General features: G+C 36.7%; 1 protein-coding gene across 1 annotated transcript in view; it reads left to right on the top strand.

Annotated features, from left to right (window-relative positions):
• The window catches only part of MAEA (macrophage erythroblast attacher, E3 ubiquitin ligase), a 125,268-nt gene that overhangs the window by 52,717 nt on the left and 54,743 nt on the right, over positions 1 to 17,808 (top strand). Inside the window, exons 3-4 of the mRNA XM_044681451.1 lie at positions 14,705 to 14,827; positions 15,582 to 15,757. Of these exons, the coding sequence (XP_044537386.1) occupies positions 14,705 to 14,827; positions 15,582 to 15,757 (299 nt within the window). The remainder of the gene's footprint in view (positions 1 to 14,704; positions 14,828 to 15,581; positions 15,758 to 17,808) is intronic.

The following is a 17,808-nucleotide window of genomic DNA, read 5'->3' as shown; positions in this document are numbered from 1 at the left end:
GCACTAGTCATCTCTTCATTGCCAAACCCCTTGTCATGGTTCTTTTCCTGCTTGTTTGTCTCAACTTTTTGTCTTGTTTACAGGATCTTCATCCAAGTTCCAACCCATGTATGGTTCGTTCTCTCTCTCTTTCTCTCTCTCTCTCTCTCTCTTCCCCTCTCCCTCCCTCTCCCCTTTTCTTTCCCCACATTCTTTCTCAGCTTATCACCTCCCTTCAATTCAACTATTATCTCTATGCCCATGACTCCTAAATATATCTAGCCCTCATTTATCTTCTGAGCTCATGTTATACATTTGCAATTGTGTTTTGCTCTTCTCCAACCAGATATCCCAATGATATCTCAAATTCACCAGTGTAAAACACAGAATTCTTTCTTCTTACACTTGTCTGTCTTTGTGAGATGCTCCTAGTGTCCTAGAATTTCAATGCATCTGCCCTCAACTTTTCACTCTCCTTTGCCTCCCATATCCAATTAGCAGCTGCAAGTCTTTTGATTTTGATTCCCTGTTCTTACCTCTCTGATAAAATATGAAAATATGAGTGTGAATCTGGTTCTGAAGCTAATGAGACAGTGCAGCAGAGGAAAAAGAGGAGAACCTGTAGGATGATGGGCAGTGGTGACACCACCTCTCAGGATGACTATGTGAGCAAAGAGCACAGATCCTCCAGGTAACTAAATGGTATTGCTGTTGATTTCAAAGGATATGCTCATCCTGAGCTGACAGGGTGAGGATAGGGAGTCCCATTGGATCCTGCAAATGAGGTCAGGGACAAGGAAAGCCAGACAATGACTGCCCTCTAATGTGATTCATTTTGCTTGCCAGTTGATTTAAATGTCCTTTACCTCCACCAATTTAAATTAACATGGTTTGTTCTCCAAAAGAAGCTAAGAACTGCTGTCTAAATGGTGCCAAGAAAAAATATTTGCATTATTTAATAGAATGTAATCCGTTTTTTAACTTAAAAAAAAACAACCCAGATTCACACATAAAATATGAACTCCTCTGGCATTTAAGATTTTTCATAATTACAGCCTACCTTTCTAGGAGTATTATATATTACTCCTTTCCCTACTCTTATGATAAGCCAAACTTTTTTTTTTTTTAAATATTCTTTCCAACTCTTTGCCTTTATATAAATGTGCCTTCAATGTCCAGAATGCCTTTCCTCCTCGTTTCTTACTTCCAGCATGGCTGAGTCCTTCATTGAAGAGACCTTTCCAGCTATCCCTCTTAGTTTTGCCTCTTAAGATCTCTTAGTTTAATCAAAGCTTGACTCACTACATCAGCTCCTACATAAGGCCTTTCTTGTTCTCTGTCCCTGTTCCTAGGACTACTTTCCTCACCTCTACTGCTGCCCCCACCAAAAAAAAAATTATCTTGCATCTTATGTTTATTTTATATATACCTTTTTCTCTGCAAAACGTAGGCATCCCACAGGCAGAAACTGTTTCATTTTAGCCTTTTTATCTCTTAACACTTCTGAAAGTGTCTGACATATAGTGGACATTTAATAAAATCCTTGTTAAGTGTTTTGATTGAAGAGTTCTGAATAGAAGCCAAACGTTTGAGTCATGCTGAGTAGGAAGATGTGGCAGTATCTATGTGTGATTGAGGGGGATGAAGGTATAGGTCATGGGAGCTGAGATTGATAGATTGATTGGGGGGCTGTCAACATGTATATTAAAGTTCCCTAATATGAATGGGAGAGGTTTATTAAACCTTTCTTTGTAGCTAGTTGAAGCCTGTTCAAAAAGCTTAGAAATTCACTTCAAATTAAATTTAATGTTTTGTATTCTTTGTATTTCTAACTTGTTATTTAAGCATTACTCAACTTCATGTTTAAATATAAGTAATGTTTAATGCAATATCTACCCTATTCTTCTCTTCAAAACCTGACCTTTACCAATATAGTATTCTCTTTCTAGTCTAGTCCAGTCACTATGGAAAATGGATTTGCCTTTTAGTAATGTCATTTAAATGCATGTCTCATTGTTTAATTGTGTTGAAAGACAGTCTTCTTAATTCAAGTACCCTTTCTCTCTTGCAGCTGTTGGGTTTGGTACAGAGAATTAGCAGCAATTTTATAGGAGAAAATAATTTTTGAAAAACATTTCTTTTAGAGACAGACCTGTTCCAAAAGGAAGAAATATATAGATTTTCACAGGTGCAAAGGGATAATCTAATTATATCTCCTGTTGTTTAACTTAACAGGTTATCTTCTTTATCGACTTGTGTTCAACTTTTTAAAAAAGTGAACTACAATGAATGTACTTCATTTATCCAACATCAAGGAATGAAGAATTCTACACATGTAAATTAGCCATTTTAAAGAAAACTCTTTAATCACCAAAACTTTATTTTAACCATTTAGTATGAAAAGTATTACACAATCCTCTCCCTTTCTAAATAAAATATATCTAACATAATGGACACTAATTGTTAAAATTAAATAATTAGAAACTTCAGATTTTATTGTGGTATTACACCATGATATCCTCAGGGTGATGTAGTGCCATTTGTATCCACTAAATGATCCCAGATTGCTGTCTCTTTGGAATTCCTTTGTCTATTCTTAGAATTGTTTTTCTGCTATTTTTCATTATCTCTGCCTTCCTTCCCTTTTTAATCTCTTACTTTTAATCTATTGTAAATTTAGAATAAAAAATTTGTAAGCCATGTGTAAAGTAAAATTAAATACATTCTGAGTCCTATGCTAGTTAAGAATTGTAGTAGACATCATTAATGCCAGGATTGCATGACATCTATTTTGGCTCCTAAGAAGCTTCCTTCCTAGTTCTTGGCTTATTTCCAAGTGGCTGGGGTTGAAAAATAATTGAATTATTATTATGACTTGATTCTTTCTATAAAATTACTGCCTTCATGTATGGAATGTGCATAATCCCCACCTTTTGTAATCTCCTTCCTTCAAGTTTCAGCTCAGGCTCTACCTTCTGTGAAGCCTTCCCTTATCCCTCTAGCTGAAAATGATATTTTCCACCTCAGGTTTTTCTAGAGCATTTCCCCCTTCAGTCTCTTTGTTTCTGTCACATTCTGCATTGTATGTATGTATATATCACCTATTTACCTGTTTATTTCCTTCTAGACAGAGAGTATTAATTTTTCATCTTTGAACATTTTTTAAGCATAGAGAGAACCCCCCTATAATAGGAGCTCACTAAATATAAAGTTGAATTGAATTGCACTACATTAAATAGTCTTTTGTACTTAGAAATCCTAATTCTGGTTGTTGTATTTCCTTTATTATTTGGGGCATCCCAATCCTTGTTTATTTAGGCTGAATAAACTCCAATCATTTTAACTGGGGCCCCCAGAGACTTCCCTCCTTGACTGCCTCAGGAACTTCATACATTTCATTGCCTGCCTCAGCTTGAGCTAATAGGCCTGTCAGACCTACAGTGGCATAAGACTTTCATGGCTCTTGGGATAATTGCAATTAAAAAGTTGCTCCTCACCAGCCATTTAGAAAATTGAGCTTAATTTATCCTGGCTCAATCTCCTCTTAAAAATGCATCCAAAGGGGAAGAAACTTTGGAATTCAGCAGACATTTCTAAAATAATATATATACAGAGCAACCCAGAGCTCCCTTAGTCCTGTGAAAGTATAGAGTTTTAGATAAGTCATTGTTCTTGCCCTTGTGGAATTCAATTTAATAAATGGATAAAACACAAACTACTGATACATTCATTCCCTTTTGCTGTCAGCCTTGGGGCTCTATTATGGACAGTCTCATGTGAAGATTAAAAGAGGAAATCTCTTTAAAGTCTTTGGGACTGGGGGCAGCTGGGTAGCTCAGTGGAGTGAGAGTCAGGCCTAGAGACAGGAGGTCCTAGGGTCAAACCCGGCCTCAGCCACTTCCCAGCTGTGTGACCCTGGGCAAGTCACTTGACCCCCATTGCCCACCCTTACCAATCTTCCACCTATGAGACAATACACCGAAGTACAAGGGTTTAAAAAAAAAATTTAAAAAATTAAAGTCTTTGGGAGGATCATCAGTTCTAGTGAACTTGGGGGTCTTGAATATTTGGGTTAAGGTTATTTAAAGTTTTTTAGTATACGAAAATAGAAAATACTGTTCTGTGGATTGTACCCACCTAATCCAGATTCTGTACGTTCTAAATATAGGTGTGCAGGGGGTATTGTTACACAGTTTTATAAATGAAGAACCAAAACTGAGAATGGCAAAGGGACTTCCGTTAGGTAACCCAGTTAATAAGTGTCTCATGGCAGGATTTGAACTCAGGTTTAGTTTAGCTTGAAGTCAATTCAGTGCCTTCACAGCTTCACAGGTTTAAGATGAGGAAGGTATCTGAAGAGCAAGAGGAGTGAAGTGGAGCTATGGACTCCCCAAAATAATGGACCAGGTAGGCAGGGCAACTATTCCAGAGAATGGGACCTCTCCAAGGAAAGATGGCCATGGTGGCTGGTGAGGAGTAGGAGGAGCATTTTGGAGAGCTGGGTTGTAACTAGTTCCTAAGAGCAGAACCAGGAATAGCAACTGGAAATCACAGAGAAACCAGGTCATGTTTAACTTTCCCAACAGAGCTATGTTCAAATGGAATGGAGAAATTGGTCGGTTTCCTCCCATTTGAGGTCATCAAGCAGATGCTGTTGGGTTTATTGTTGTGGGGACTTCTGGTGTTTGAGTTCAACTCAGCAGCCACTGAAGTTCCTTCCTCCCCTCAAATTGGGAGACTCATATTCTCCTTCCCTTTTGAAAATGTATTGTATTTGCTGTTGTAAAGCTAGCCATTTCTATTATAGGTAGTTGTTTGATTATGGTTTCTTTGTTTTAAGCAAATTATAGTCAGTTTTGCCCTTGTTTGAGTGATGCCATCCATTCTGGATAATCTAATCAGTCGATAAACATTATTAAGCACCTATCTATGTGTCAAGCATTGTGCTAAACCCAAGTTAAAAGACAGTCCCAGCTCTCAAGTAGTTTGTAATCTGAGGAAACAGCATGCAAATAACTGTACAAACAAGCTATGTACAAGATAAGTAGTCAGCAAAAGAAAGGCACTAGAATTAAGAAGGAACTAGAGAGGCTTTCTACAGAAGGTGGGATTTTAATCATCTGAGGTTCAAAGGTTCAAAGGTTCAAATAAGGTGGAGATGAGGAGGGAGATGCATTCCCTGCATAGGAAACTGCTAAGGAAAATACCCAGCTACAAGAGAGATGAAATGTCTCCTTCCAAGGAACAGCAAGAAGACCATTTTCACTGGAGAGAAGAACACATGGTGGGGGAGGGGTGAATTGTAAGGTATAAGAAGACTAGAGAGGATTGGTGCAGATTATGAGGGACCTTGAAAGACAAGGGATTTTATATTTGATCCAAGAGGTAATAAAAAGCCATTTTGAGTGGAATTCAAGTAGAAATGCTGTGGCATGGCCAGACAGTGGAAGACAGACCACTTTTCAAGGGAAAAGTCTTATGATAAGGACATCAGCCTGAAGACTATGGCAGTAGTCCAGGCATGAGATGATAAAGGCCAGAACCAGGGTGATGGCAGAGACAGAGAACAGAAGGAGGTGTATATATACACAAGAGAAGATATCACAAAGATGGAATTGACATGATTTGACAACAAATTGAATATGAGGGGTGAGAAAGAGTGAAGAGTCATGGATGACACCTAAGTTGCAAGCCTCGGTGACTGGGAGGTTTTTATTAGGTAACATTTAAACTAGTCTCTGTCCCTGATCATGCCCTATACACTTCCATTTTCTGTATAGCTAAGCTTTTGCCAGGAATGCCCTTTAATTATCAAATTACCGTGTATATTATGTATTATAGTTGTATTTGTGTCAAATATGAGTTCTTTTAGGGTACAACTTATATAATCTAAACTGTGAGCTCTTGCATTAGGTTGACTCCTCTTTTCCTTCCTCCTTAGCATTTAAATGGAGAGTTTTAATAATTTAACAAACCTGTTTGTTGAATGTTTAACAGCATTTCTTAATTATTTTTCTCCTCACCTTGACCCCTCCCCAGACTGTGAAATATCGTTCAAAAAATTGGGAAGAGGGGGCAGCTGGGTAGCTCAGTGGATTGAGAGCCAGGCCTAGAGACAGGAGGTCCTAGGTTCAAATCCGGCCTCGGACACTTCCCAGCTGTGTGACCCTGGGCAAGTCACTTGACCCCCATTGCCTACCCTTACCACTCTTCCACCTATAAGTCAATACACAGAAGTTAAGGGTTTAAAAAAAAATTGGGAAGAGAAAAACATTAAAAATCCCTGACTTTCATAACACATGAATTTCATAAAATTAAGCATATGAATGCAAGATTGCTTAGGTTCTAGAATAGTATTGAGTAGTTCTTATAGCTAATATTGTTAGAGAGAATTTTTTTTCCCACTGGTACTTGTTTTGTTATATGGAATTTTTTTTCTAGTGGATTTTGTATACCAGGATTTGCTCTGTATTTTGACAACTTCAATTAAGACCTAAGGAAATCTGAGACAATTTAAATCTCTAATAGTAATCTCTAGCTTGTTGTAGGAAACAAGGACTCCTTTTGTGGTCCGATGTAATTATTGGTTATAAAAATGCTATTGGTAGAGACGAACCGGTGGCTTTTCTTTCTTTTTGCTTGGTTACCCTGTGCCATTGAGACCAAAGAAGCCCGTTCCTTGTATGCTGCTGGTTAGCTCAGTGACAATAGTTTTAGATGATCCTTCTAGGTACTTGTTAAAAAGGTGGCCCTAATCCAGCCTCTTACCATGCCTTTTAAGCCAATTCATTTATTCTTCTATGGATTTATACTTGCTGCTGCATAGTAAATTCTATACAGTTTTTCAATGTTCACTTGTTAAATGTGCTTTCACTAAGAAAAAAAAATGACATTCATAATATACACATTCTAAAAGGTGATTATATTAGTGACATTTTATCAAATAACTTTGAAACCTTAATACATTAACATATTAGTCTGGATCTTTTATTGTTATTAATGAAATCATCATGCTTCTTTTCAGCTGTGTTTATCATGCTTACAATAAGAAACAAAAATTAGCCAACCCAAGGTAGAAATTAAATCATCCTATTAAATTATACTATATGTTTAAACAAATAAAAAAAAGAATCTTATTTAACCAAATTGTTGGTGATATCAAGAAATCAGTTCTTTAATAGAGTTAGTCCAGTGCTCTGAGTTGACCAGTGTTCTTGTCCCTACATCATATCAGTCATTTTCTTTTTCTTTGTGAAACAAACCTAACATGGGTGGAAAGAAAATAAAACTAACGAGACTTTCAGGGTTTTGTGTGTTTTTTGTTGTTATTTGTTTTGTTTTGTTTTTTAAGAAATAAAATTCTTTGATTTTAAAAAATGTTGAATGGTCTGGAAAAGGATTTGCTCTACCGTTTTGTCTTGAACCACCTGAACATCTTTTTTTAAGAAACAAAAAACTTTAGTTAAGTGCAGCAAACAGCAGTGATGACTAGCAGTGTTTCTAGCTAAAAGTGTCTGTTCTTAATAGACCCATTCTTGATGAAACAAAAGAAGAGGAGGCAGCCCATCAGGAATTATTTACTGAAAAGCCTGTCTCTTCCCACTGGAAAGGACAGTCTTCAATATCTTCAAGAAGTTGCCCTGAAGAACTTGAATATATGGTAAAAGAAGACATAGTTGTTTAGGAAGGAGTGGTTCCCTACTATTTTGGATCATGTCAACAACCAGTGTCAATTCATTACTATTTGCATGAAACTTGATATGATCATATTACTTGATATAATAATGTTTGAAGACATATGTTGAATGATAGTATGATATAGTAGTATGTATGTACTATAGCTATAGTATAGATCAATGATGGCACATGTAGCTATTTTCGATGACATGCAGCCACATACAGAGAAGTATGGGGCCCCATGCCAAGGATGAAATATTTGCTGTAGTATAGTGTAGACACTCTGTGCACTATAGATGACCATTCTACCTATTTTGGTTTGTTAAATACAGTTATATATTACAATTACATATTTTTGTTATTTAAACTATAAATATCGTGAAATTATTTTTTTTCTTGAAGTGACATACCACCTGAGTTATGCTCGGTTTTTTGGCGAATTTTGACACACCAAACTCAAAAGGTTGCCCATCACTTGTATGATAGTAGTATGATATAGTACTGGAACTGGAGTCAGAAAATCTGGGTCCAAATCCAACTATGACCCTTAATTGTGTGACTGACCATGGGTAAGATACTTAGACTCTCTGAGTCTATTGCTATGACTGCAAAATGTAGATAATACCTTGGATACTTACTTTACAAGTAAGCATTTGGATCAAATTAATATAATGTATATAAAGCTCTTCATAAACCATTAAAACTGATATTTATATAGGCATTAGTAATAATAATGAAATTGAAACCACTTCTTATCAATCCTCCCTCTTCCCATCCAGAGGAAAAAAGAAAATCTCTAGATAGCACTTGAAGCAACAGAAACTAAAATTTCAATTGTCCTGGTATTTTCAACTGTTCTCTTTAAACAGCTAAAATACCATCTTTTGCTCTGACAGCATCTTTGTTCATTTTGGAGTTATTCTGAATATCTGTCATATTCAGCATATTTCAATTGTATGATTTACAGTACCCTACTTTAGAAAATACATACACTTTAAATTTGGTGGAACAAGTTCATTTTTATGTTAATACAAATATTCTTAGCACTTGGATTATTGTGTTTGCAGTATATTGAATTGTGCAGTTCCCCACTGAGTGTTTTTTTTTTTTACCCCCTCTAAGTATGAGCTGTCACAGCGTGACACATTTATGCAGCTCAGAATAATCTCTGGGGATGCCAGTTCAAAATGGATTCAGTTCATCTTAGTTTGAAAACATCTCTCTGAGTCTTTTCACTACAAGTATATGAAGAAATCCTTTAATAACCAGTGCTTCTGTGTCTTGGAAAGTTGTATATTCAGTCACATTTTGACTTTGTCTCTGAATACAGAAAGCTCACATTACCATATGAATTACCATATGAAGCTATCTATATAGGTTCTATTAAATGTTTGCCCCCAGGCAAGCTAATGTTAGGTTGAATTTGTAAGAGGCTTTCCCACTTCCTGTGGGGTATGCATTGTCACTCAAGGAAATAGAATTTTAATGTTGTATCACTGGCTCCTTCTCTAGAGACTTAGTGAATAGAATATGGCCGATTACACCATTGTTATGGCACTAGTGTCCTTCTGTTTCCAGGTGGACAATTTCTAAATGTGCTGAAGAATAATGAGGAATCATTTATTGGGATTTTTGTGTTAATGAAAAATTATTAAAATAGTCATCTTGTCATTGTCTCCCTTTGGCTGAGATGGTTAGTTCTCATTTGATGTCAAATCTATTTGCCGTATTGAAACATTCAAGCAGCAAGGATTTCCCTTCTAGAGGAATCAGAAGTAAATGCAATGCAGGCATATAAAAAATACTATCCTTCACCCTTGAAGATGACATTTTGAAGGAGATTGTATCTGTTGATGGATTCAGGGAAAGATCTCTGACTGGAATCCTAGCTCACCTTTAGTATGTAGACCTATGTAACCTTGAACCAAGCCCCTTCACCTCCATGGAGCATCAATGTCTTCCTCTATAACACAAGGGGCTTGGATTAAGTGGCAAATGAGGTCCTTCAAACTCTAGATCTATGATTTCGACTAAGAACTGACAAGAGAATAGGAGGTCCCCAAATGATCCTTTTTAACCCTTACCTTTGGCTTAGCATCAATTCTAAGACAGAGGAATGGCAAGGACTAAGCAGCTGGGCTAAGTGACTTGCCCAGGGTCACACAACTAGGAAGTATCTGAGGTCAGATTTGAATCCAGACCTGATGCTTTATCCACTGTGCTATCTAGCTGCCCCTCACATGGTTCATTTTTAATACTATACTACAAAGGCAATAAAATATTTTTCATCCATGGGCTACAGAAATCCTTTTATATGATTGCCACATTAATGGTTTACTTTGAGTGAGTGATATCCAGTCATATGTTGTAAGAGAGTTCTTTATTATAATGCCAAGAAAAGTAACTACTCCCATATTCATAATACTTTAAGGTTTGTAAAGCACTCCTTTACAATTACCATGTGAGTTCAATGCCATAGGTATCATTTATCCCCATTTTATAGATGAGGAAACTCAAGCTCTAAAGCAGCCACCCAACTAGTAAGTGCCCATGACAGACCTCAAATGCGTGCCTCCTGATTACAAAATCATGTTTTTCCCATTATTCTGGGCATTTATCTTCTAAACTGCTTTATGTTATGAAAAAAAAATGGGTAAGAAGTCACCAAGTGTAGTTTTGTAGTAATGGCATCTTATTCCCTAATTTGAATGTTTTATTTAGTGTCTTGAAAAGTAAGGTAAGGTCTGCAGGCAGTTAAATGCCCACTGTGAGTGTCAGTTAATGCTACAAAGAATAACTTATATAACTTTTAGTTTACAAAGCAGATGTGTAGCTTACGAAGCTTGAATTGATTGGTGATGCAAGATGTACACAAAAAATGAAGCACAAGGATCTAAATTAGAGTAGACACAGGATTACCTGGGAGTTCTCTTCAGTCTGGCATGACTATAATCTAGTCACATGGAAGGTCAATATTAGAACAGAGATTCTGACCCAAGTCTGCAGTTTCTGTTCTTTGATCTGGCCTTCCTACACATTATAGCCCTTAAGAAGCTGTATGGGAGAGGCAGATAGAGCACCAGATTTGGAGTCAAGAAGGTCTGAGTTCATATCTTGGTCCTGGTTCTTACTAGCTGTGTGACCATGGGCAAATCACTTACCCTCTCTAGGCTTCAATTTATTTATCTGTGTAACAAAAACTTCTAAAGCTCCTTCTAGCTCTAAACCTATAAACTATGTTAAAGCCTGCTTTAAATTATCTTTTTATTTACCTGTTGGTTCCTACAACAATATATTGAGCACAATAGTAGGTATTGAGTAAATATTTATTGGATTGATGGATAAAATAGCACAGAGCTAGACAAGACCTTTCAGATACTGAAACTTAGTACAAGAATTCCTCATTAAATATAAATTCCATTCTTTACCATAAACATAATTGTTATATGAATTACATAGTCTTTTTGAGCATCATTTTTATATAAGGGACTGTGCCTAGTGATGTAGAAAATACTAAGAAATGTCACATTTCATTGAGTTTTCTACCTTGTGGGGGAGATAAGACAATGCATAAAACCAGACTTTGCCCTGATTATTAGGGATTTTAAAGTGTCAAATGTTTGATACCAGCAGTGACCAAGACAAGTTATCCAGCAGAGGCAGTAATTCCCAGGCTGAAATCAGGAAAGCCCCCACAAAGGGCTTGATTTAGGCTTCCAAAGATGGATGGCTGAGATAAATGGAAATGAGAGGGATGGACATCTCCTGGGTTGATGGTATATGCAAAAGAACAGAATTTGGGAGTGTCCTTGGCTGTGGGGCAGTGGCCAACCCAAAGAATGACTTGAAAAAGAGATTAGGGCCAGACAAAAGATTTTGAAGTTTTGTTTTGTTTTTTCTATCTATAGGCAGCCTTGAAAATTTTTGGAATGAGGGAATGGTGTCAAAGCAGCATTTTAGAAAGATTAATTTGATGTTAAAGAGCCGATAGATTGAAGAAGGAACTACTAGAGTCTTAAGACACTAGTTGGGGAACCATTGTAGCCCTCTAGAAGTGAGGTAATAGTACTGAACAAAGTTTGTTGCAAGATGAATGAAAAAAATTCATAAAAAAGAGATGTGATAAAAACAACCTCAATTCCTCACTCCCCACTTTCAGTTTTATCCACTGCCAAGTCTTACCTATTCTATCTCAACCACAACTCTCTTATATGCTCCTTTCTCTCCTCTGATACTTCCACCACCCTAGTGCAAGCCCTTATCATGCCACTCTTTGGACTACAGTAATAGACTTGGTCTTCATACCTTCAGTTCATCCTCTACTCTGCTGTCCATATGTCATCCTAAAGAACAAATCTGTCTATATCATCTCCCTACTCAGCAAATTCCAGAGATTCCCTGTCACCTCCAGGATCAAAGATAGAACCTTCATTTGACATCCATTCTTTGTAGACTTTACTCCCTTCACTCATTGATTCCAACCTCCTTGCTGTTCCTTACCTAAGACATTTCCATTTCTTACTGTGTACATTTTCACCAAATTGGCCCCAGGGCCTATCAGTTCTCTATTATCTCTGACTCCTCCATTTCCTGACTTCCTTCTGTCCTTCAGCAAATGCATATTAAGTGCCTGGCACAGGCTAAGCACTGGAAATAAGCAGAAAGAAAGTGCCTGCCCTCAAGGAGTTTATATTCTAAGGGAGGAAGGCAATGTGGGAAGGACATGGTTGAGAAAGTCCAGAGTGAAACCTTTAGAGGAGTGAGACATGGTTGGCCTGGGCACCATCCTTAAGTGGAGACTCTATAAAAAGCTGTCCAGTCAGAAGGATAAGCCAGAGAGGCAGAGAATCCTTCTGGCATGCGAATTCCAGCACTCATAGAGTGAGGAGAAAGAGTTGGGATATTATAAGAAATGCCCAGCATGTGGCCTGGATAGGCCCAGCTAAGATTCCCCCAAATGTATTGTGTCTGTATCTTATATACACAGTCATATATATATACACATGGGGTCATCTCCCCTGCTGTGCTGTGCACTCCTTGAGAGCTAGAGCTATCTCTGGCTTTATTTCTACCCCCCTACCACTTTGCACAATTCTTGGAATTTAGTACGTGCTTAAACCATATTTCTTGACCACCTTGCCATATTATGGTAGAATTGAGATGATTTGGTAACTGTTTGGATATAGACAGAATGAAAGAGGTAAGAGGATAACAGTTGGACAGAAATAGGCAATTCTTTAAAAGGGAGATGGGAGAATTTGGAGTGGAGGGCAGAATAAGATGTTGAATCTGGTTTTTAGCATGTTGAATTTCAGCTAGCAATGTGGCATACAAGTGAAATGATACAGTGGACAGTTAAAGGATTTTACTTTAAATTGATAGAATATTATCAAATTGTATGCAATTTTGTCTAAAATACTGGAGTTAAAGAATGTTCAAACCTATACGTGATCTTAGATGTTGATACCCTCTAGCAAAGCATGATTTCTAGGTCCTGCTGCTATTAGCAATTGCAGTGCATAAGATTTCCTAGAAGTTTTATGGACTAGGCATAGGCCCAAAGACAAGGCCTGGAAGGAAGAATACAAAGAAACAAGTTTTAGGGATCATCAAGCCAACTGTGGAATGGGATCTTAAATAATAATAATTGGGAAAGATGGGCAGAGTTGGAGACTGGGGTGACCAGGTAATGCCTGAGATCAAAGGAGTTTCATATTTTGAGCTAGCATAACCCTAGACTAAATTACAGCTAGTCATATTTGGTCTAACCTTCATTTTGCGAGTTAGGAAATTGAGACCTCGAGAGGTTTATGGGTGTTTTGCCAGACAAGTAGTAAGTAGAACTAGGATTCGAGTTCATCTCCTCTGATTAGATATCCTATATACTTTCCACAACCTATTAGTATATTGGAAGAATATTTCTCCATTTTGAGAAGTATCCAGGCTCTCTTCAACATGAAACTATCTCCCATGAAAACAAAAGTTCACATTTACTGGCCTTATTTGCCCTTTGGGTAAGAAGGATTCTGTGGAAACATAACACTGCCCAAAGGCTAAAATTTTTAGAAGCCATCATTCTTAAATAATCATAGAACCTAGGCTATTAAGGAGAGGTTTTTAAAAGACTAATTTATTGGATTTGTTTAGTGGGTCATTTCACAAAGAAAACATTTGCATTCTAGGTTAACAAGCATTTAATGCACATTTATTGACTTATCAAAATGAGAAAATCATGAATATAATTCCTTCTATTTATTATCTTTGTAGCTACAGTGCCAGACTTGGTATATAGTAGGTGTTTAATAAGCATTCCTTGATTCAGTGTTTATTAGAAAAGTAAAGTCATCTATTGTCTGAACTCCTACTAAGAGAGAGGGTTATTCAGGCCATGGTAAAAATTTTGTAATCAGAGGTTAAATAAATTGATCCAGTAAAACATTGAGCAAGGAGTTAAGAGCTGCCAAGTCTAGAGGAAATAAATGGTCAGTGCTGAGCTCTGAGGCCATAGATTGAGGATAAACTAGCATCTCAAGAATTTGCTGTGTCCTCATGGATCATTCACTTCTCTTTTTCCTTACAAGGTTCCTCTTCTGTCAAACAAAATTCATGCTTATATCCCCCTTGCACAGGGTAAATGTGAGGAAAATAAGGAGAATTGAAAGACCCTTCCACCCTTGAATATTGTGAAACAGTGAAGTGAAATAATGGACTGACTTTGTCAGTCTCAAGCCTGAATATACTTCAGTGCTACCTTTCTTTAAACCTCAGCGAAAAGAAGAAAATAGGAAGACAATACATTCAATGTGTTAAAAACATTAATGTAACATACACGACTTAAAATAATTTCCCTCATCAAACTATTCAGTTTATTCTTTAAAAAAAAAGATGTTTTTTACTACCTAGTGAAAAATGTTGATTAGGAGATCTAATTGTAGATTAATGGACTCCACACAATGTTCCAAACTCCACCTTTGTTTTCTTCTTGCTTTGGGGTGGTTTTTTTTTTCCTTACTATTTTAGTGAGAATCCTTTCTTTCTTTCTTCTAAGGACTTGGTAAATATTGAGATGTTCTTGACAGCCAAAGAAGTGGAAGAATCTTTGGAAAGACAGGAGACCATGACTTGTTTGGCTTGGTGTCATGATAACAAATCAAGACTCAGGAAAATGAAGGTATGCCCATCTTTGACAAATCTTCACTTGATTTAAATAATACCCTTAGCTCCTATATATTGCAGCTGATACTATCTGAACTTGGAGAAAGAGGGTTATAATATTTGTGTGGACCAAATGTGTTTATATTGTTTTGGTTCAGCTTTTTTTTTATTGGCAGCTAATCAAATGACATGAAATCACTCTCCCTATCTTTACTTTGGCTTGAATAGATCTCAGGAGCACTGTTTCTTCTAGGTGCATGAGGCTTTGTATACAATGTTTATTATTATGTTGCAAACATGCTGAATGGCTTTTAAATAAGGCAGACTTTTAAAACACCTATGGAAAAATGGTATTCTGAGCAGTCACGTTATACATAGCATATTTCTATAGTTTTCAAGTAGACTTAAATAATGAAATTAGAAAATGAATTTAAAATGTAATTGTCAAACCAAGAATACCAATTCTATAGCCTTGTGGTAGTGAAGGTGCACTTTCTCCAGACCAGTAGCTGAAGATCAGGACCATGATACACTTGCCATTTATGGTTTAACTCTAATATTGAAACTTGCTTTTTAAACATGTTGTCATTCTAGGGCTTGCAGAAATCTGCTTTTAACTGATATTAACCAAAATCCCTGCCTCCCTTGGAAAGGTTTTGTTCTTTGTTTTTTTTTTTTTAACTAAGCGCTTCTTTAACCCCCCAAATATTGTCTGAGCATTGTCTGAGTGCACTTATGACAAGGAGAGAGTGACATTCTCTGTCACTCAGGGCCGTCAAAACGAGAGCGAAATGAAGACGGGACGCAAAAGTAAATCGGCCAGTGATTCCCCTAGAGAGAATGATGATCTTGTTATGGAAACCCTAAAAGGAAAACCAGAATTGGTATGTAAATACTATCACATCCTTCTACAATTAAAAAAAAAAAAAAAAAAAGACAAACCTTTGTGTCATGTTAGTATGTATAGAAACAGTAAGAAATAGCAGATACATGAAGAACTTGACTTTTCAAGACTTTCATTTACCATCACCCAGTTTACAGTATAAAAACCTGAAAGAAAAGAAAATATCCATCCCCAAAACAAGTTATTTCTGCAAGCCCTAATTATCTGTTAGCAAATTTCTGAAAAAGCAGAGTTTGGCGAAGGGGAATTTCACGTGACTGCTTTGGGAAAATTTCAGCTTAGCCTATGGGAATTGACCTGTGCTCTTCTCATTCAAGCTGAGTATTTAAATCCCAAGGAGCTCCAGGAATGCCCAACATAGATATTTGTACTCAAAACTTTAGGGAAATTATAAGCCAACATAGGAATCAAGGTAAAGCTATATTTTTGATTTGTAGATATGTACCTCTTCTAAAATATAATTATTTTTAATTTACAAAATTTCTTAATGTGAAAGGAGACCTCACAAAGCTCTAAACTATAAGATAATTAATAATAGCATGGTACAATGGGTAGAGCCTGGCTCTGCAATCAAAAGGACTTGCGTTCAAATTCTGCCTCTGGTGATTACAACCTATCTGATGTTGGGCAAAGTATTTCTCCTCCCTGGCCATCAGTTTCCACATCTATAAAATGAGAGGTTTGGACTGGATGGCCTCCAAGGTTCCTTCCTGCTCTAAATCTGCCATCCAGTTATTTCTGGAACTGAATATGAATTCTAGAAAAACATAAAGCAGAGGTAAGATTTTATACTTCATGAAGGATATATCCAATCATTGACAAAGAAAGGCTTTGTACAAAATTTATTCATGATTCTTAGAATCATACAATTTTAGAACTAGAAGGTTTGAATGTACATTTATGTAGCCATAGATGACAACCCTGCATTCAAGATCATAGATGCATTCTAGGTATATGTGGAAGTTAGTTCATTTAAGGATTAGGTAAGTTGTTATAATTTAGATAGGTGACAATTATGCAGAAACTGATAAATATAAATTTTAAGAAAAATTGTAACTATTAAATTAAGGTAACTTCCTGTTCATTCTTTAAAATGTGGGCCTTATTAAACCTCATAACTTTTTGTCCTTTCTCATTTTTATATAATGCTCAATTCTGTGCCAATTTTATTTAGCTTTAGATGTTAGCTACAGCCTAGGTATCTCTAACCAAAGACATTCAAAGAGAATAGAAGGAAATGTAGAACAGAGCAAAGAATATAATTCTTATAGGAGGTGGTCAGAGAGTGCCACCAGTCCTATTCACCAGTCCTCCAATATATGATACCTCCTTAAACATGAGTACTTAACCCAAGAATGAAAATGACCATTGGCTTTCCAAATACTTGCCATAGTATCTTCCTATTACAGTAACTGAGCCATGAGGCAACACTACCATACTTTTGTTTAAATAGATGTCTCGCCTTTCAACACCTCCTATCCTGGATTAGGGGTGGAAGTGGTAGCTAGCTTGTGTTTTATTGAAACAAGCATCTCTTGCAATCATCTCTAAGGATGAGGACCGTCAATGCTCATAACAAGAATCCTATTCTTGGAATTATTTCATGAGCACCTATTCCAACATATGTTAATGTTTTATATTAGCGAAGAGTATCACACTAAGTGTATCACAGCCTCTTAGGTTCTCCAAAGACATGGAAGAAAGATTGCATTTTTCCTTTTCCTAAGAGGGCTTTTGGCTTTATCCTTTATTCCATTTGAAGACCACAAATGGAGTCCAGTGCTCAGCACACAATGGGTGCTATATAAATGCTGCTGACTGGTAGAACTTACTGCAGGAAAGGTGAAATCCATGTGTACAAATAATACAAATAGCTGATAGATTTTGAAAATGGAGATCATGTATTTTTTATGGAGTTTTTCTCCCACCCTGGAAATGAATTTGAAGCCAGTATGATTGGGGGAAAGTCAGGAAACAGACACACAAAACTAAAGTAGAAAAGCAACTGGACACTCAGTTTTTCTGAGATTCTCTCTCCTCTTCTCTCTCTCTCTCTCTCTCTCTCTCTCTCTCTCTCTCTCTCTCTCTCTCTC

This window comes from Gracilinanus agilis, chromosome 6 (assembly GCF_016433145.1).
Source record: "Gracilinanus agilis isolate LMUSP501 chromosome 6, AgileGrace, whole genome shotgun sequence".
Lineage (NCBI taxonomy): Eukaryota > Metazoa > Chordata > Mammalia > Didelphimorphia > Didelphidae > Gracilinanus > Gracilinanus agilis.
Note: the sequence above shows the minus strand (reverse complement) of the source record. Positions and strands in the feature narration are given on the sequence as shown.